Raw genomic sequence first — 21,824 nt, forward strand, 5'->3', positions numbered from 1 at the left:
GTTTTTTTTGTGAGTGACCTGAATTTTTGCCTCAGCTGTTCAGCATTTATCCCATGCCGGGCAAACACCAGTTTTTTAAACTCAGCGAAGTCCTTCAGCAGTTCCACTGGCATCTCTGCATAGACTTCTGCCAGGCTGCCGCTGATTAAAGATCGCATAATGGTCATCTTCTCAGTTTCCCTTACTGAGAAGTCCACAAACGCTCTTTCCACGAGGGAAAAAAACACCTCAGGGCAATCTCCCTTGTTGTACACAGGGAATTTCTTCAAGTCAGTTTTAGACAATTGGCCCACCTCAGAATCTCTATTGTTATTATTGTTCTGGTTCATCATTTCCAATTTTCTTAACTCAAACGCCATCCTCTCTCTCTCCAATCTTTCTTCTCTTTCCATTCTCTCTCTCTCTAATTCGAATTGTCTTTGTTTCTCTTCCCTTTCCATTTCAAATTGTCTTTGTTTCTCTTCCCTTTCCATTTCAAATTGTCTCTGTTTCTCCCTTTCCTTTTCCTCCACTTCCCTCACCCTCAGTTCATGCTGTTGGGCTAGGAGCATTTTTCTGAGTTCTGAGGTCAGTTCTCCCGTGCTCTCATCCCGCACTGAGCCAAATTCCTCCTCAGAACCTTGGTCTCCCTGTGGTTCTCTCACTTCCCCCATTTCTGCCATTTGGCTTCGAGTCAAGGGCATAATCCCCCCAGAATAGGCTGCCTTCAAAAGTCACGCCTCAAAATAAAACGACGACTTTTTTCCTTTTGCCTCAGAAACAGCCTTCTATAGACTGCTGCTGTCCCTCCAGCACCAACTTGCAACTGTTGCCAGGCAGAATCCACCCCCTCTGCTAGGCCTCTCAGCAGACAGGCTAGATCACTGTTACTTCACGCAGCTTTGCCTCAGCCCTTTCCCGCCAAACGGGTTGCCTCAGAGCTCCCTAATCTAGTCCCCCAATCTGAGTTTGCACGTTCTTCCACTAGCCTACCTCCCCCTGAGGTAAGCCTAGAAGATTACCTACGCGCCCTCAGATTTTCCCTGACTAGACCCCCCTTGCTCTGGGCACACTTGCCAAGGCTTTGCTGGACCACTGGACAACTGGACTAGTCGTATCCCACACGCTGGACACCAATCAATGTGGCAACCCCAGACCTACTGGAGTATCCCACCCTGTAGTTATGCTGCCACCAACCATTCCCTATAAGGAGTCACACAGACCAGGAATGGATTTTAATAAACAAAAGAACAAGGTTTATTGAAACAACAAACAGGGTAAATAAAAGAATCAGGTAAATAGGATACTGGAACTTGGTATAGTCCCAATCATACACATGCAACAGATTGGTTCCCACGGAACACTTTAAGGTAACGCACAGACCCTGAACCTATCCGTTCTGGCTACCTAGATAGAAACCTGAACCTATCAGGTATGTACTATCTGACTAACAGTTGTACCCAGTCTGACACACAGACTCCAACTCCCCTTCTCCACACCAGCTCCAAATATATATACAGTACAGCTCCTCCCCCCTGATGTCCCGCCTTCCACTCCCCATAGGATGGAACTTTCCCTCCAAACCCATGACAGACAGGTACCATCAGTGCTGTATGTGACACTTACCTTTGAAGCCATCAAGAAGCTTAAGATATACTAAAAATCATATTCTCCCATAAAGTCCTCTCTGAACTTCATTGTCTGCCTCTGATGAACTTCTAGTAACCCCTCACTTGATAAGCCTGAGGGCCTTCTCAGAGTAGGAATTTTGAAATATAATATGCCTTAAAGCAAATACACTTCTTACATTTTGTCATAATGTTTTTTCAGTTACTAGCTAATAACATCATCTATCACTTGATTTGTAAACTGAATCATTTAGAATGTATATAAAATCAGGGTATGAGTACAGTAGACAAATACGATTCAAGAAACTTTCACGCTTAAGAGTACTCTCTTTGCAATTAACACTCTAAGCTCTAAGATCTGAAAAAAACCTGTGAAGTATTTAATAAATACGTTTTTGTGATCATCGGTTACACAGGCTTGACTCCAAAGAGTCATGAAACTAGTGCCATGAACCCAAACAATTTTCCCCCTTAACATTAGCCTCTCATAACCAATAGCAAAATGATTTTGAAAATGAGACTTTCAAATATATGGAGAGCAGATTTTGAAAGCAAATGGGTTCTTTTAAAGCAGTGAAATCTCTTTGAATACATTCTAGTAGCTCTTTAGATCTGAGCCACAGATAAAGTCTTGGTGGCTGAAATCTAAGGATAATTGCATCTACCGGTATTTTATCTTACATAATTGATTTTATTGTTAATAATGATACACACAAAAAGCAGAATACTTATGAAATTGTTTGAACATTCCTACTATTTGCTGAGTCAACTTTAGGTATAAGTAAAATTACTCCCTAAATGAAGAATTTTTGTTTGTATAAAAAGTTTAAACACACCATATCCTCCCTCCTGCTTCGTAGTACAAAACTCCCTGAAGATGTAGATTTTGTATTGCATCTCATTTGTTTTTTTGTCTGTTTTATTATGCTATTTTTGGTTATGCTCTAATTTTATTGTGCAAACAGTTTGAAACCCTTTTTATTGAACAGCAATATTCATATATTCTGAATAAATACTGTAGATGAAATGGTGCTGATAATACCAGATGTAATTTTGTCTTGAGGACAAAACTTTGATTAGGCATCCTTCAGTCTCAAGAGACTACGGCAACATGCTCTGAATAGAGGTCTTGGAACAGCGTCTGGTGTGGCTGAGAAGCCAATTCGAGAGTGACAATCCCTTCCATGCTGGACAAATACAATCTGTCCCCTGTCCAGCTCCCTGATTTTGCTGGTTTCGGGACTGCCTCTTTGCCTCAGCCTGCTGGACAAGGGTCTCTTCAAAATGGGATAGGCTATGCTGCACCACCTGCCTCCAGGCTGAACGCTCAGATGTCAACATTTCCCATCTATTGAGGTCCATTCCTGAGACCTTCAGATCCCACTTGCAGACATCCTTTTATCGCAGCTGTGGTCTCCCTCTGGGGTGGTTTCCCTGCACTAATTCCCCATACAGGAGATCTTTTGGAATCCAACCATCAGCCATTCTGACGACATGCCTGAGCCAACATAGATGTCGCTGTTTCAGTAATGTATATATGCTAAAAATTCCAGCTTGTTCTAGGACTGCTCTATTTGGAACTTTGTCCTGCCAGGTGATACCAAAAATGCACTGAGACAATGCATATGGAACGTGGTCAGTTTCCTCTCCTGCCGTGCACCAAGGGTCCAGGTCTCACTGCAGTACAGGAGTGTACTCAGAACACAGGCTCTATAGACCTGGACCTAAGCATCTTATTAAGCCATACTCTCTTTGTGAGTCTAGAGAACATGGTAGCTTCTTTGCCAAAACTAAACTATTTCTAATCTGCTTATTCAAATACAAATCTATTCTAAATCATGTTTGAATAGCATGAGTAATATTTATTTAAGCAGCAAAAGGCTTACACACGGAGCACTGAACATGTCCTCCACTTCATCTTACCCCACTCCAGTCTATTTGTTTAAAATATTTTTACCCCACCTTTCTCCTTAAAAAGGACCCGAGACAATTTATATCATTAAAGGATGACATTTTAAAGCTAAAAACCATGAGTACACAGTGGTGGGTTACACATACTTAAAAGACAACACTGAGAGCTAGAAGCAAATACTAAAAGGATCAAACAAATACCACTTTGAGAAATGGTGAACATAAGCAATACTAAAAACACATTGAAAGCAGAAAGGCATAACAGTCCATCAAAAAACCACTCAGGCAGCCAGTCACTGAAATAAAATTGGCCTGAAGAGAAAGGTCTTGGTCTGCTTGTGGAAGGACAGCAAAGACGGGGCCAGCCTAGCCCCCTGTGGGAGGGAGTGCCAAAGTCTTAGAGCTGTGACTTAGAAGGCCCTCTCCTGTGCCCCTATCAAATGCACCTGCGAAGGTGGTGGGACCAGAGGAAGGTCTCTCTTGGTGATCATAACACCTGGGCAAGCTCACAAAGGGAGATGTGGTCCTTGAGATAGCTTGGCCCCAAGCCTTTTAAGGCTTGATAGGTTAGAACCAGCCCTTTGAATTTTCCCCCAAAATGATTGGCAGCCAGTGGAGCTGCTGTAATGTGGACTTACATGATTCCTGTGGCCAGCAGCAGTGAGCAATCTGGCTGCCACGTTTTGGACCTGCTGAAATTTCCTGACACGTTCCAGAGGCAAACCCATGTAGAGCGTGTTACAGTCATCCAGCCAGGGTGTGAATAAAGCATGTGTCACCATGGCCAGATCAGACCTCAGGTCTCTGAGACCTTTTTCCTCTGTTGAGCTCTAATACTGGAAATGTGCTGCAGATGACAGAAAAGCATTTAGGGAGCAATACTGAATGTAGGTGAGCAGAAGTAAAGGGACTTATGTTCCCCTTTGGGTCACCGCTTATTTTGTCTAAGTGATTCAGGGAGATCCAGTGTGCAGACTTGACATCACATCTATCTTTGTGTTCGAAAGTACTTTCTAGATGAGCTCTCTAAGAAAAGCAAATCTTTGTAGATAAATTGTCACAGTTCAGGACAACCAAATCACCCTTTCTATAACTATAGATTTTTACCACATGATATAATTTTATATAGCTTAGTACTATAAACCTTTATTATCCTTTTAAAATATGATTGCATCGCTGCAGATTTCTGAATAGTAACCAGTTATTATTTGCTTCTTTCACAATATCTAACAGATACCCTGAAATCAGAAAATTTCTCTATTGTGGGCCAGGCTGCTATGCTATCATCAGGCAGAGTGATACAGCTTCCTCAGACTGCCATCTTAGTATTGTCGTATTTGTTACTAATTGGGAAAAACAAAGCAGGTGCCTATGTAATGTGACTGGTCTTGTAGCAGGGTAGCATTTTCTGTTCTGCTTCAGACAGCAAAATGGCATAGATTTGTTCTGATTAAGCAATATGAGAGTATATCCAAGTGGTTAAAGAGAAATATCTAAAATGATTATTGAATATATGCTTCTAATGTGACAAATTCTTCATTTCTGCTATAATAATTCTAAAGTAAAAGTTAATTTGGATCTATAATGTTACCGCATCAGCTGCATGAAAAAGCAGACACAGAATGAATGTTTTAAACTTCTGAATCAAAGTAAGTGTAGCAGAGTACTTTCATATTTTTAATTCCTTTAATTTACCATTGTAACTGCCAGAGCCAAAACAAACATAACAAAGAGTCCGAAAAACCCACAACAACCACCATAACAAACAATTTTTGTCACCTGGAGAAAGCAGTATTGCACAGTTGTCCACCCGTTCTGCTGTGACACCTGGGCATAAGCCAACCATAAAAACAGTAGGAAGAGAATGTGCCGCACACTTCACCACAGAAAAAGAAAGTTTGTGGTCCCTCCTAAAGGTGGGGAGGGGGTATTAAAGAGGTCTGAAAGTTGTTGCTATTTGTTTTCCTAATTTTCATCAATAGATTCTGCTTTAGGTGTTGGTTTCCTCTCAATTTTGGTGTCCTGGAGCAAAGTCTCTATTGCGCCACGACAGCCCTAAAAACTGCATTCTAATTACTGCTTTGAGAAACACTGTGCCTTCAAGTATACAATAATTGCCATATTGGGCAAATGTGCTGTTGCTAATTTCCCAACAAGTAATTTTAAAGATGTCATTTTATAGTCGAGTGTATTTTGGATAAAAATCTGCTTATGTAACAGGATTTAACTGGCAGTTTTCAAAATAGATAAAGACAGTAAGTATTTCCATTACACTACTGCAACAATATAACCTTTTTGGGAGAGCTTACTGGACTTCAGTTACATTACAATAAATAAAAAGTTTTATTCCTTTTGGAGAGAAATATATTCTCCATCAAACTTTGTATGCAAAGAAGGTTCTGGGAGACTTCCTTGTCTACATCTTACTACTTACCCTACATCTTCTAGTGCCTTAGGAAGTTAAGGATTTACAGTGAAATTTAGTAATTTTAAATTTAACATAACACCTAGGAAGCAATAGATATGGACATTGAAATTTGAGGCTTCCTTCTAACTTGTTTTACACAGAAAAATTACACAATATTTGGTTTGAAGGTTTAAAAACATTATGGAGAGAAATATGAAATGAACTTTTTCAGGAAACCTGGAAGTTGAGTCATGGCAACTGGATTTATTTCTTGTTAGGTTGAAACGTTTTGCTACTCATCCAAGTAGCTTCTTCAGTCTGAGGAGAGTTGATAGGAAACCCCTGACATATCTTCCACATTGGTTTCCCTTCCCCCTAGTCTGAATAGGCTTGTTAGAAGGACAAAGGACTGAGGGTGGGGAATAATCCCACTTCTGCAGTCCTTCTCCACCTATTGTCATTGGTTTTTGGTCTTTCTGGTATGTGAAGTACTAATCTTCTGGGGATGGATTAAAGGGCAGTATGATAAATAAGAGACAGGTTGTATCTAAGGCCTCCACCCCTGTTGAGTGAGGGACTTTCTATATGCTCATGTATGGCCTCCATAATCCCTCTCTCAAACCACCTATCTTTCTCAGTCTAAAATGAGTAAATCTTGATCATCCTTTGTTATAACAAATATACAGTCATGCCTCGCTTTACGACTGCCTTGTATAACAACGAATCCACTTAAAGATGCTTTTTTTGCAATCGCAAAACGATGCTTCCTATGGGAAAAATCCGCTGTGCGATGATCGGTTCCTTACTTCGGGAACCAATTTGTCGCATTACGATGATCAGCAAACAGCTGATTGTCAGGTTCCAAAATGGCCGCCGGCTGAAGAAAATGGCCCCTGCTGTTTTCTAGGACGGATTCCTAGCTAGACAGGCACTGAAAATGGCCACCATATGGAGGATCTGTGAGTTTTTAGCCCATTGGAACACATTAACCGGGTTTTAATGCATTTCAATGGGTTTTTTATTTACAATGTTTTCACTGGAACAAATTAACATCGTTAAGCGAGGCACCACTGTAACAGTATTCAAGCCCACCACAAAAATACAACAAATGTTACGGTCAGCAAAGGATAGAAGGGGCCCCCTCACCACTGCAGGAGTATACCGGATACCTTGCAGTTGTGGACAGGTATATACTGGAACCACAAAACGAAGCATCCACACCAGAATCAAAGAACACGAGAGGCACTGCAGACTAAAACAACTAGAAAAATCTGCAGTAGCTGAACATGCCCTAAAACAAACTGGACATAAAATTCTGTTTCAAAATACCGAAATACTGGACAACACCAGCAATCATTACGTCAGACTGCACAGGGAAGCCATTGAAATCCACAAGCACCAGCAGAACTTCAACAAAAAAGAGGAAAGTTTGAAACTCAACAAAACTTGGCTGCCAGCTCTCAAAAATACAGCGTGCAAAGGGTCAACGAACTCTACCCAGCCACAAGGACCGGGGATCACTACACACAAAAGACCAGCTAATGACACCCATCAACCACAGTGACAGATAATCTCTCTTTATCACAACAAGAGACCCACAAGACACACTAATCACCCATCTACAGAAAAAGACAAAAGCCCATCTTACAGCCATAAATACTCCACTCCCAAGCCAACTACACCAGAGCACAGAGTGCTGTCCTCTGAAGATGGAGGTCAGAGAGACTGGCAAGTTAGGAAGAACAATCTTCAGAACATGGCCAAAGAGGCCTGAAAAACCCACAACAGCCAGTGATGAGAATGTTTTACATTTTCTTATAGGCCTGGTTACTTTTGGAGTTAGATTTCACAGGTCATCAGAAAACTATTGAAACTCATTAACCCATGAATTACATGGCACAAAAACATCTTTCTCCAAAACACTTTGCATGTCTTAAATATGCATTTATATTAACTTTCTAAATCAGCAACTCGTATGGCCATTGCAAAGACAAACATGCTGCTGTCAGGTATCCACGTCCATCTGGTGAGGCCGAAGGAAACGAATGTTCCCTTTACCAAGCTGAAGATTAGCCACAAAGCGAGTCACCGTTTTATAGCGATAGCCTTAAAATGAGGAGGGAGATTTAAAAAAAAAACACCTTCCTTTCTTTTTGAGTGATCAGAATTCAGCGCTTGAACAGAACACTGCAAGCCACCCACCAGACGAAACACACCCACTCCACAGCCTTCCACCCACCTTCACCGCCAAGTGAAAGGCGCGCTTCCTGTTATTTATACGAAGCGCTTCGCGCTGATTGGCGGCAACGGGATGCGATCAAACCCCTCCCCTTTTCTGACGCCCGGGCGCCATGTTAGAGGGGGAGCGGGGGAAGGGGAGGGGCTGTTTTGTCAAGGAGGAGCGTGACATCGGTGGTGCCGTTGCTGTTGCCGCCGCCGCCGCCTTGCATGGCTCTGAGAAAGGGGTGGCTCCGTGGGGGACGGACATCACGAGCCCGGGGCAGCGTTTCTCTTGACTGCGTTGCACGGCTGAATGGCGGATGCCGCGGCCATGAGCGGCAGTGAGAAAACGCCAGAGCAGCCACCCCGGGTGGAGAACAGCAGCGGCCTCTCCGGTGAGGAGAACAGAGCAGCTGCAGCCGTCGAAGCGAGCGAGTCTCCACAAAATGGCGCCCGCTCTGAGAGGAGCCGAAGCGATGAAGAGTCGCTGCTAGAGAGCAGGGGATCCCCGCGCAGTGGCCACCGCAAGACTAGCGTCTCCGAGCAGCTTTGCGAGGGGCTGGGGGGCTCGCTCCCTAAAGCTTCCGAAGACCTGCCTCTTAAGAAAAACTTTCAGATCCCCAGGAAGAACAGAGAAAAGAAAGGTGGTTCCTTCGCATCTTTCACCCCCTTTCCTCTTCCTCCCCCCTCCCCTCTTGCCTCTGTTTCCCTTCCTTTCCCCACACGCACAGCGCCATCTCGCACAGCTGCATGCAGTTCCCTTGCGGGTGTGGAGAAAGCCGTTGCACGGGTTGCCTCGCACTAACCCAAGAGAAAGCGCGGGGTATCCGGAAGCGGATTTTTTTTTTAAAAAAAAGGAAGAAAGAACAAAGAGGTTTATGAAACACATCCCCCGCTTCGGTCTGAAATGGCTGAGTTAGTGGTGGAAGAGCTTGCGATCTGGGCGTTGGGGAATACCTGGATGTCCCCACGGCCTCGACCTGCGCCCCAGTTCTCAGATAAGATGTCCGAGGAAGATGGAGTGCTTCCTTTTCTCTGAGAAAAGCGACCGTTTGTAGAGTATGCCGAGGACCCTATCAGAAATGTTCACTTTAGTGAAGTGCTAAAAAATGGCTTCCTGCCCCAGCTCCTGTTGAAAGCTGCTTGTACCTCCCCCCCCCCCAAACCAGGCGTAAAAGGAGGGAATTATTGGACCAGAGGGTCAGTCAGGTGCCTTTCTGAAATGGCCTAGTTGCTGATCCAGGCTCCTTTGACGTTGTCTGACAGACCTCCTTAACCCTCTTTAAGTGTTTTATTTTTTAATAGAGCCAATTGCTAACAACTTGTTTGTCTTCAGTTAGCTATTGAATAAGAATCCGCTATAATTCTTAATTGTTCATTAGTTTCATTAATACCTCGGCAGGTGGGAGTGCCATTATTGTGTTTAGTGTTTATCAAGACTAGTAACATAAGTAGCATTGCAGTCAGGCAAGTTTTGCAATATTGAGAAAATCAAGGTAGGTTGGGTTGGCACCTTCTTAAAGCCACATCTGTTTCTAGCCTCCCTGCCGAGAATAATCAAGGGTTAGGAAGTGTCCACAAAACATTAGTAGGTTAGGGATCTTTGCTGCTGACTTCTCTGGTGTGGGGAAAAAATCAATAAACAGTTTTGTCTGAAACTGTGTTCTGGGAAATGTGGCCTACTCAGAGTCAAAGCTCAGGCTATTCCATGTTCTTGCAAACATTTCTAGGACTGGATTATCTTAAAAAGTTGCACGTTCTTTGAAGGATGAGCACTCAGTTCCTTTGGACTCCCACAACATGAGCTGATGTACTTTGTAGTAGGTAAATATAATTGCACCAAAATTTGTTCTTCAGAAGCAGAACACTGAAGTAGAATTTTAAAGTACTTCTCAAATAACTTATTGTAAATCACTATAGCATTAAATAGACTGTAATAACTACTGGATAGCTCAGCAGTTGAGGCATCTGGCTGTAGAGCCAGAGGCTGGGAGTTTAGTTCCCCACAGTGTCTCCTTGACAGTGTGGACTCATTGGTCCAGAGTGTCCCTTCCAGTTCATCAGTTCTAAGATTATTAACAATTCTGTTCTCTTCAGGTCTTGACAATTGGGCAGTTACTATGCCCTAGTATAAAGTCCTACCATATCAAGCCTTATCACAATTTTCAGCGGAGTGTTCATATGGTTTCTGAAAATAACTACTGTATAGTATTTCAAGAGACACCTATGTTTAGTAAAGAAGTAGCTGTTAGATTATAGAAGATTGTGTTTTGGCAATACTTAGTTTTAAGGATGAAGAATAAAAAGATTGTGAACTGTAATAATAGCTGTGTCTAAAGTGTAAAACTTTCATTTGTTTCATAAAGCATCAAAGGAGAGCTTCATGTGCTATCACAGGCAAAACAAAGGGTGAATTCTAGCTTGTCTGGTTCATGTATGTTTTTCTTCCCCTAGGAATAATTTTCAGTTACATTAACATTGAAGGAGAATTTTTTTCTTGATTGTTATCCACATATCAGCCCAGCCCCAACAGATTTTAAGTTCAGAATTGAAACTGAGATGCCCTTGGACTGTTCTGAAACCGAATACTTTTGATAATGTCAGTTTTTTTCTGCCATTTTGAAAACATACTTGTGAAATTGAGAAGAGTTTGTGATCCTTCTTAAGAGAATTTTAATATCTAAATTTTATCAGAAGAATAGAAGGAAGGTTGTAGGCAGATGTTAGACATCTTTGTATTTTTTTATTTCTTCATATGGCAGTGAAGTGCAACAAATGGGAGGTAAAACATTGTGTTTTGGGAACCATGCTGTAGAAAATATTTGCCTCAAAAAGAGCAACAAGATAAAGATATTAACAGAGGGACTGCGTAATCAGTATTTTCCCAGTGGTATTTGTGATGAGTCAACTCTTTGGAGACATGCTTTCCGAATGGTTAAATAACAGTTTTTCTTTCTTTCATAGTGATAATAAAAATATCCCAGGTATTAAATTTGTCAACCATAGAAGCCGGTATACTTGAGGTCATTTAAGCATCCTGACTTGCCTTTTTTAATGTTGGGTGTGACATCTTCACTTGTCTTTCATTTAAGTTTCTACATAAGCCTCAAGTTATCTCTAAACAATTTCATTTTGGAGCATTATGACAGTTCTTCACTTTTTACATTCAGGACTTCAGCTAATTAATTTGGTAATGAAGCAGTATATCTGAGAGTTTGTACAGAAAGGGTTCCTGCAGCTTTGTAACATTTCTCTGGAATACTGCCTTACTCCAAGGGAACAAGCTTCAAAATATTTTTCTGTAGAGGAGACCAAAATACATGAACAACAGCTATTGCTTATCTTAAAGTTGAAAGGAATATGTTCTTCTCGTTTTACTGGAGGAATTGTACTCAGGAGCCATTGTTTAGTTCTCGTTTTGGAAAAAAAAAGCAAATGATCTCCCACCCCATACCTTGTTTTCTGAGACTTTGGAAAAGTGGTGTCAGCCAAAGTAGATGTTAGTTGCTAGATGGAAAAAGATCCTTACACAAAGTGTTAACTTACTTTGTAACATACATTGAGTCATATTCAAGATGGCCTGCTGGAAATTGTACTGAGAAGGGCTCCTTTGTAAATCATAGGGGAACTGAAAGGTGGGTTTGGAAGACCGTTAAGGCACAACATTATAGAAAGATACCATTATGAGTAGCTCCTCTAAAAGCATTCTCTGACCCAGCAAGAACAACCAAAGGGACAAACGGGAGATAAGCCGAGATGTTAGATAGTGATTTTAATTTGAAGAACAATGATGAATTGTCAGAAGTTATTGTCTTAGCTCAGTGGTCCAGAAACTTGTTGAAATCAAAATATGTAAAAGATGAAGCTACAGGGTTTCAAAAAGACAAAATACCTTTGGATAAGGGGTTGCTGGACTCAGAGGAAAATTGATTAAAGGTTTATATAATATTTTGATGGAGCAAAAAATAGAAGATGAAATTGTGAAGGATTGTATGGTAAAATGGGCTCAAAATGTAGGTCGTAATATTGAATTAAGTTCCTGGTCACAAATTTGGGAACAAAATATTAAAATAATTAAATCTATAAATATGAAAGAAAATATATACAAAATGTTCTGAGGATTGTCATAACACCAGAGAAACTAACAAAAATGATTCCTGTTATTTATGCTTGGAATGAATGCTGTATTTCAATTGAACTATTTCAGCGATGGCGAACCTATAGCATGTGTGCCACACCTGGCATGCAGAGCCATTAGTCACCGGATCACTACTCCCTCCTGCAACCAAACCTCAGAAGGTGGCCGCAGCCGCAGTGCTGGCACTTTAACAGGTGATGGGCCAGGATCCGGAGCAGCTGGCGCTGGTGGCGGATCCAGAGTGGGGTCTCTAGGTACTTCTTTGTGTGGAATTCCCCCTTCCACTGCCACTCCTGGCTCCGCAGTGGCAGCGGCACTCCAGCAGCTGGTGTGTTTTCTTTTCCCCCAGTTTGGGCCCTTGGGCCCAAAAAGGTTCGCCGCCACTGAACTATATGTTCATGTGAACTAAATGTTTATATGAACTACATGATGTACATTGTTAGTTCAGTCTGGTCCACATGTCTGTATTCTGTTTCTACAGCATATTCTGTACTATGTTTATCCTCTGATTTAGTGAGCAAGATGAAATAATTATGTGCTGGAACTTCGCAGTTGTGGTTATTTTCCAGAACTTTAGTCAGTTTAAAAGGATTTGGGAAATATTTAAAATACTTATTTTCAGCTCTGTTTTTATGGAAGTGTTACTTTTCCTATCCATTACAGATTTTTAATGTATTTAAGTGCCTCATTCTTTTTCACCTTTATTTCTGTGATCTCTGTGTGCTGAGGTTCTATAAATTTTCTACGTCACACCTAGGTTCTTAATTTTGGAGGACACAAAGAAGTATGTTCACTTTTGCACTGCATCTTTTAAATGTGTACAGAGAAGTTGCAGTAAAGAAAATGACATCTGTAGGTTTTCAGAGAAAACATTCTTGCACGGAATCTTAGCACCACTATATGTACATGATGTTAATGCATACATTAAAATGGTGTGAATGTCTCCCCATGTTACCTTTGTTCCACATCAGACATTGGATAGAAAAGAGAAAGGAGGGGGAGCTTGAGTGCCTTCTTGGTCCCTTTAAAAATCTGTGACAGAGAAGAGCATTTTGCTGTAACTTTTAGTTCTCCAGAGTATGTGAATTGGATATTGTTAGAATTTGGGAGAGATTTCTGCAAAATCCATGTGTTCCTTTATTGTTGCAGAAGTTCAACTATTCTGATTAAAACAGTCAGAAAAGGAGCTTTGCAGGAAAATTGTAAATTAGTGCTCTTTCTCAAGCTATTCTGATTAAAACAGTCAGAAAAGGAGCTTTGCAGGAAAATTGTAAATGAGTGCTCTTTCTCATGCTTTCTTTGCCTTCAGATGTGTTAGTTGTTGCTATACCTCATCATTGTCCTTGCTGCCTAGCAAGGTGATGCAATACAAAATTACTGGTGGGAATAGTGCTGGTGAAGACTAGAAACAAAAGGAAGCACTCGGATATGATCTTTCGCTTCTAGAGGTGAAAGGCACTGCCTCATACTGAAAAATATTGTGGTTGGCTAATGGCCCTAGAATGTTACCCTTTGTCATTGTCCTATAAATATATTCTTCAGTAGCTCAGCAAGGAAGAAAGTGGAAGTAAGAATCAAAAGGCATGCAGTGAAGAATGAATTTATGTTGTAGAATTGATTTCAAAGGGGGACGTTAAGCATATCCCATAGCAGAAGAAAATAAAAACTCATTTTCGTAAGTGAGCATTTATGTAGTCTTTTGCTTTAGAACTGAATATTATTGTCCTGAAACACATTTGATTACACTTGCAGTACAACTGATTTCAGCAAGCTTAAGCATGCTTCGTTCTTCATTGGCTTGTAGCTGTATTTGTTTACTGTTTAGAAGTTTAAGTCCAATGAGAGGAACTAAAGTAGTGTTAGATCTACAGTATAAGGGAAGGATGGCTACAACATTGTTTTGTGCAAATATATAGTTTTTACTATTTTGAATGTATGGAACAGATAGCAGCATTTTCAAAAACATGAAAAAGGTAACTGATAAATACTTAGCAAATGCTAAAGACTTTCACCTGTTTAATCTTGCATCATAAAACACAGACTGTTCCTTTGACATAGTCTGGAAGATTTTTACAGTTTAAATTTCTAATACGTAAGGTGTTTGGTAGCAGAGATACAGATTAGTTTGCAGAGAATCACTTTACTTCATCAGGCTTGACAGAGTGTGATTCAGTTTTCAAAGTTATTAAATATACTCTTCTTATTTTATCTTAGATTTTTTTTCTTACATTAACATTCTTTTAGGTACATGAAAATTATTGGGATAGCAAGAAAACAAGGCTGACCTAGCTTGAAAATTATGTTGTAAAGCTGGTAAAAGTACATGGTCATTATAATGATCTGTGGACTGGAACCTTGGTTGGTAAAGTAATAATGTTGAAAGCTTTTCATTTTCAAAAAATTAAAAGGATGGTAATAGTGATATATAAAATTATGTGTGGTGCTGAAAATGTGAGAAGAGACATTTTTCTCTATCTTTTGAAATAAAAATTCAGCTCATCAAAGACTCAGGATGAATGAAAGACAGTGCTTCACACAGCAAGTGGTTAGGTTTGTTGCCAGAAGTTTTGATGATCACCAACTTTTAGTTAGCTTTTAAAGTGGCGCAGATAACAATATCAAGGTTAAATGTACAGTGGTGCCTCGCTTAACAAGCGCACCGTACAATGACGAAATCGCATAGCGATCCCTTTTTTGGGATCGCTAATGTGATTGCTCAACGTTTTTTAGATAGGGCAAAATTTGCTTTGCGAAGATCGGTAAGTGTTTCGCTTACTGATCTTCGCAAAACGAAGCCCCGACGATCAGCTGTTCAGCGGCCAAAATGGCCGCCGGAAGCCCGGAAATGGCCCAAAATGGCCGCGCGCAGCGTTTTCGCGCCCTCGTTAAGTGAGGGGAGGGCGTGAAAATGGCTGCCGGCCATTAAGAAGCATTGCTGAACGGTGAGTATTTGGCCCATTTGGAACGCATTAAACCAATGGAATTCCCTGCCCCGTTCAACGATGCTTGAGCATAGCGAAGGTTAATCCGGAACGGATTAACCTCGCTATGCGAGGCACCACTGTATTAGTTTCTGATTTTAAAAACAGTGAAAAACAAGTATGCTATCACACCTTTAAGATTACAGTGGTGCCCCGCATAGCGATGTTAATCCGTTTCAGGAAAAATGTTGCTATCCGGAAACATCGCTAAACGGAGTGTAAAACCCCATAGGGGGAAAACTCACCGGTAAGCGAAGATTCCCCATCCGGCCGCCATTTTCGCCGCCTCGGTAAGCGAGGGCAGGGTGCGAAAACTCTGCGGGCAGCCATTTTCTTGATCCGGTGGCCATTTTGGAACCGCCGATCAGCTGTTTCCCTAACATCGCAATGCGAAGATCGGTAAGCGAAACGCTTACCGATCATCGCAATGCGATGTTTAGCCTATTAAAACATCGCAATGCGATCATAAAAATGATCACAAAAAACGCGTCGCTATACGGATTCGTCGTTACACGGTGCGCTCGTTATGCGAGGCACCACTGTAATAGATTTTTTTGAAAATGTGTAATGGATTACAATCCACTTGAGATACAAGTAGCTATTAGTCAGAAGAATTATATTTTGTATCTGAAGATATAGTGTGCTTCAGCATTGTCGTTGTTGAAGGACAGGAGAGGATTGTTGCCCTGTAGTTTTGTGATTGGCCTTCTCATTGGCATGCAGTTTGCCATAGCCACAATGCATGTTGGATTAGAATAGGTCTCTCCTCTGATTGAACTCCTCGTATGTAACATTTCAAGAAAATAAAAGTGTGTTGACAAGGACAGTTGATTGCTTGGTGTTCAATAGCATTGGAAGGGAGCTGGCAGAGGGTTTGAAACTGAAAGGTATAGAACAGTAAAGTCATTAGAACGAAGCAAATAGGGAGGAGAATGCTTTCAGCTGATGAGTCTTAGCACCTAGGAGTAGGTTTTCCTACTTTGACCATGCATGTAAAGCCATAGAGAATATGAGGGAAATGTTGAATGTTCTTGTTGGAATTGTTAATCAGCAAAGAACAGGATAACTCATTTTCAGTAGTTCTGAAACTACTGATGTTACTACAGTATTTGTAAATGTGTAGAGGGAGCATTTTCTAGCTGTGCTGCCTCCACCTTCAACCTTCTCATGTTGCCAGGGAAAGTCTGCAAAGGCCTGTAAATATTCGGTCAAATGTCATTCCAGTGTTTGCTTGTTTGGAAGCTGATACAGCTTCCAAAGCCTATATAGGTCTCCTGTGTGTCTTTTATTTGGGTTTATTTGCATTTTGTGATGTAGTTCTACGGAATACAATGGTTTGTATACTAAAACAGCATAAAGAACTTAATAAATGAATGATTCAGCTTGAATAGAAGTTTTAAGCCACGCTAAGGGTGTGAGTCTGTAAGTAAGTCCTGCTGACCCACCTCACCAGGAGTCATTTCTGAGGAGGAATGTGATGATTACAAGCCATGCTTAAACTTTGCTTGGCATTAGTGAAATGTACTGGCTTCTTGCAAAAATGAAACCCTATCTCATTTTCTCTGCATAGGAAACTACAGTACCAAATTGTGCAGAATAATAATTAGAAAGCCCTTTCCAATGAATGTTTTGCAGGAAAGGTGCCACTAATTCTGTGTAGCTTGCTATTTCTTGCAGGAAAAAAGGGACCATAAAACTTCTGAATAATCTTGATGAGCTTTCTTGTGAGTTTTCTAGGTGGGATTAGGGAATAGCACAGATAGATCCTTTTGGAAGGAGTGAGGAGTGATCTCCTCCCTTGGTGTCTTCCTCTTAGAGCAAGAAGCTGCAAGATTTACATTCCTGCTTTTGAGCTACATGCAGTGTTCTCTTTAAGTTTCTGTCCTGCTGTGTGAGAGCCTCACTCCATATGTGTAGGGATGGACAGGGCTTCATTTGAAATGAGAAGGTAAAGAAGCCGGCTGCTTGTGTGCAACCCCGTGCAGCTCTGGGCAAGCACGCATGCACACAGCTTAGAGAGAACATTGGTTACATGTATGAGATTGCTCTGCAAGTTGTGTTCATTAAGCTCATCCTCTGCCCTATGCCATGTGAAATCCTTAATTTTAGCTCCTCAGAACTCATTTTCCCCCAAATACCTGTACACTGTGTAGAAGTAACTCAGATTATTGTCCACTTTCTACTTACAGGATGTAATAATTCTCTTGGTAGTTCAGATCTCTGAGGGAAACAGAAAGTTATTGGAAAATCTTTTGATCCATAATTTTTTTGATGGGGCACTTTTAGTGATATTCTTTGGGGTTTGGTTGTCTTTATAGTTTTTGTGTGTGAATAACTGAGTGTGATTCACCTGAGTTTGTGCTGTCATTCTTTCAAACAGAAGAAAACACCCCTCAAAAAATTCCAGAGTCCTTTTTTTACAGCATTTTCTTACTTAAAATTATTTTGATTTTGCTTTTCAGGCAACGCAGTTCCTTTACAAGCAACAGCAGTTCCTTTACCTCTTGTTGAGGACATTTGCATATAACAGTACACCAGAATTGCTAGTTTATGCTAGAAAAATGATTTTCTTGCTGACTAGTAGCAACAAAGCAAGCCTAGGTTTCAGTATTGTAGAACTTCCCATTTCCACATTGTTTTAGCCACTTGCACAATTGAGGACCAAGATCAGAATGTGTGAGCTGGATACAGAAGCACTCTTCTCATTCACAATAATTGAAAATTAACTAGTAATTCATTATGTGGCCACTTAGTGGTAGGATGAATGTACCCATAGGTGTTGAAAGGGTAATCTTTTTCTGCAGCTCTTTTTCAGCCTATAACAAAAGAATCTCGTGAATTTGAAGATGTTGTGAATATTTTGCATTCATCATATTTGGAAATCCACTCAAAGGACAATTTCATCTATAAAAAAGCCAGTTTAATTCATAGTGAATTATTGGAAAAAGAGGTGAGTACATGTTATTCATATATAAAGGAAATACTTTTTGTGGATTCATAAAAAACCCAGTGTTGTCCAATTTACAAGATGTAATCCTTAAATTCAACATTTGTACCCCTTTTTGAAGAAAACATTGCAAGAAAACACCTTCATTGAAAACAAAACTATTATTTAATTTGAAAGTGTGTAATAGTTGCACTAAATTGATAATGCGTTTTTTAGTATGAAAGGAAAAACTTCAACTGAGATATGTTAAGTTAGTTCATTCACTTCAGTATAATGTACTTAAAGTTGGTACATCATTAATTGCTCTGCTGTGGGGGTAGAAGGCGTATTTGACTCTGCGTGAATAGGAGCTTGTGCTTGTCTTTTCTGTTGCAAATCCTTATGTTTGGCAAAAGTTGAAAATAAAGTGCAGACATTGTAGGTTGTCATTTTTGTGAGAAATTTTGCAAGGTAGAAAGCAAGAAGCAGCAGTCACAGTTTAATGTCTATAGTGCAACCTTTTTGTTTTTCTGTTATTAAAATTGAAGGTTAATATTTATTAACCTTTGGAACCTTATACTCTTTGGAAAAGCTCCAGACACATGTCTAGTGCATGTAAACATTCATTCATTCATGGTAGGTATCTGAATCCATACCTATAAATAGAACTGCTGGGTAGCTCAGTGGTTTAGGTATCTGGAACCAGAGGATGGAAGTTTGATTGCCCCCTGTGTGTTCTTGATAGGCTGGACTTGATGATCCATAGGGTCCTTTCCAGCTCTGTAGTTCTAAGATGATGATGATAATTCAATAGACATCATTAAAATGAGCATAGAGCTTGTATAAAGAGAAGGCTGCTTGCAATTGCTTGCAGTTGAACTATGTTAGAGGTGAAAAGTGGCAAGATAGAAATTGTTTTGTAAATAAAATTATTGTTCTTGCGAAGTATGGGAAGGGCGCTTGTACTGGGTTTGGGTAGGGGGTTGCCCAAAATGGAGCAAAAGCACTTCTTTGAGTGCAGCTCTGCTTTAGCATTATTCTTCTGGCCTGTGTGGGACGGTTGTCTCTTTCTGCTGCACATTGATGGCCCATGCTGTTTAAGAGGATATCTATTCTTCAGGTATATGTTTCAAGGAAGTTAAGGAGACAAAGGGAAAGGAATTTTATTTCTATAATGATTTCTGGAGTGCTGCCAGATTTAAAACATTGAATACATCTAATCTTCAAAAATCAGTGTTAGTTATTGTTAAGTGTTATTGTTAAAACCTTATTTTTTTTAAAGTTCATCGAGAAGCGAAGAGAATTGAAACGAGATGGCCGATCGGAAAAAGAGCTAGCTGAATCATACGCATTTCTGAAGATTGACCGTTCTCTGGTGAGAGTGTTATTTCTATTAAATCATTATTGAAGTGTGGTAGTGTTTTAAGGAATAAAAGTGTTTATGTGTTTTAAGTGGCTTACTGAACTTGTGCTACTGCTTATTTTCCATTGTTTGTGTGTGTCTGTGTCTGTGTGTGTTTTGGCAGAAAAATGGACTGCTATGGGTAAGCATTAATATGCAGTGGAAATGCACAGTGGAAATACGCCTGTCTCAAAATTTGATATTTTTGCCTGGGCATAGTGTACATGACTAGATGTTCATCTTTGGAGACAGTAGAGATAACTTCAGAAACGTGAACAAAAATATGTTTCTGAAGGGGATACTTACTGGCTGAATTTCTGTTCCTTAGCATATTAAGTAACATTAGAGTAGGCCAATTGAATCAGTTGCTTACTATGGAACTAATAAGAGTGAAGCAACTCCTATTAGTTCCATTGATTCAAATGTGCCTACTCCATGTGCCAATTATTATTCTTCAGTAAGTTGCAACTAGAATAGTCCATTTGAATCAATGGAACTTACAGATTTTATTTATTTATTTCGTAAATGTATATACTGCTGATTTAGTGTGGGATATGACTCTGAGCAGTTTAGAAAGATAAAGTAGACAACCCAAACCACCCAGCAAAATAAATAAGTTTAATACATACATAGAATAAAACCTCAGATGATAGTGGACTCCAGGAAACACATACGATAGGAAACCTAAGGGAGATTACCCTTAAATGCTTTGTGAAACAATAACATCTTAAGCATCCTTTTAAAGGATGAGAAGGAAGAGGCCAGACAAACTTCCATTGGGATCCCATTCCGTTAAGCAGGGCCCATGACCGAGAAGGCACGATTTTTAGTGTTTCTTAGCCTCTCTCAGTAAATCTCCACAGATTTAATGGACCTGCTCTAGTACAATTTACTACATTAAGCAATGGGATTTCGGCCTTTTTTTCACAGAGGGATATCCAGTAGTCCAGCAGATGTGTAACTCTGATAACCTAATTTATCATTAGAAATGCCTCCATGCTTGTTGAATGCCAAGGAAACAGATTGCTCCATCTTCTCTTCCCAAGTCAAGATGGAGGCATATTGGTTTGCTTTGTCTTTCTACCTGGTCCAGTCTCAGGATGGTCCAGTAGGCAAAGAGACTATATATTCCCCCTCCAGCTCAAAGCTTGGTGAGGGAGATGGAAACATGTCAGCTTGCTTAACTTCTAAACCTGCTGCCATCTCAGAACTTCGACGGCTCTCAGGAATAAAGGCAAGCTCAAATTTTGTTGTCCTTGCTTTCTAACTTTGAGCTAATGAAAGCAGGCAAAGATCCATTGGCTTCTCCCTGCTTTTTCCAGGTAATTGGACCTCTGTGTGCCTTGGAAGTGCAGATACAAACCAGCATGTCCTTTTTGTATCCTTAGTACCAGGCTGAGGGAACAAACAGGTTGTCTGTCTCTGTACCTGCTTCTTGCGCATAGGAGACTTGTAAATAGGGGACATATGGTATCTAGATATGGATCTGACAAGTGGAATTCTCAGGATAGATAATTTTGGAATTCAGAGTAAAAAAAAAGGCATGTGCTTAGTTGTAAACAACCATTCTTGATGTAGGGACAGACATCTACAAACACCTTCATTCCCTGAATGTTTGGAGGGGTTGCTAACATTTTGTTGCATTATATAAGCTCGGTAAATCAGTATCAGAAATTATAGTAATCTAAACTTAGTACAGTGTAAAATTAAAACTCAACTGACATTTTAAATGTGCTCTGATGTCTGCTTATTACTGTCTTAAATATATTTACTTTGACACTAAATAAACTGTTTAATTTTTAGGTGCAAAATATATGTGAAAATGGCTTGCAGGTGGGCAATTCCAAGATAACTGTTCTTGGCAACCCTTCTCTAGGTAACTATCCTTCTTTATTGTTATTAAATTTGCAGCTTACAGAATACTAGAGATTTGCAGCAGAAGGCTGATTCCCCCCCCCCAAATCATTGAAAATATAGTCTTGTGCTGTCTTTGAGTATAGTGAATAGATTTTGAATAATTCCGTATATGTTCAATCTTACTTTATCAGTTTTTGTCTTTCCGTCCTGCAGGTGTATATCTTTCTAGGTATGCTGATTTGTTGCAGGCTAATCCTCTGGAAGCTAATGCAACTGGTGATATTATTATATTTAAAGTAATAAAGGTGAGGTTATTAACTGGACTCAGTCATAATTCACTAATGAAATGTTACTTTCACTTTTCTGAAATTATTG

General features: G+C 40.2%; 1 protein-coding gene across 10 annotated transcripts in view; it reads left to right on the forward strand.

Annotated features, from left to right (window-relative positions):
• Positions 1–8,323: 8,323 nt before the first annotated feature.
• TASOR (transcription activation suppressor) overlaps positions 8,324–21,824 on the forward strand; it is an 83,618-nt gene continuing 70,117 nt past the window's right edge. For all 10 annotated transcript variants that reach the window (XR_013541658.1, XM_078385325.1, XM_078385327.1 and 7 more), the window contains exons 1-5: positions 8,324–8,789; positions 18,069–18,214; positions 19,473–19,565; positions 21,396–21,468; positions 21,663–21,754. Coding sequence is in view for 9 of the 10 variants with exons in the window: in XM_078385325.1 (XP_078241451.1) it covers positions 8,459–8,789; positions 18,069–18,214; positions 19,473–19,565; positions 21,396–21,468; positions 21,663–21,754 (735 nt within the window). In the remaining variant the exon portion in view is untranslated. The remainder of the gene's footprint in view (positions 8,790–18,068; positions 18,215–19,472; positions 19,566–21,395; positions 21,469–21,662; positions 21,755–21,824) is intronic.

Source organism: Pogona vitticeps, chromosome 2, assembly GCF_051106095.1.
Source record: "Pogona vitticeps strain Pit_001003342236 chromosome 2, PviZW2.1, whole genome shotgun sequence".
Taxonomy (NCBI): Eukaryota; Metazoa; Chordata; class Lepidosauria; order Squamata; family Agamidae; genus Pogona; species Pogona vitticeps.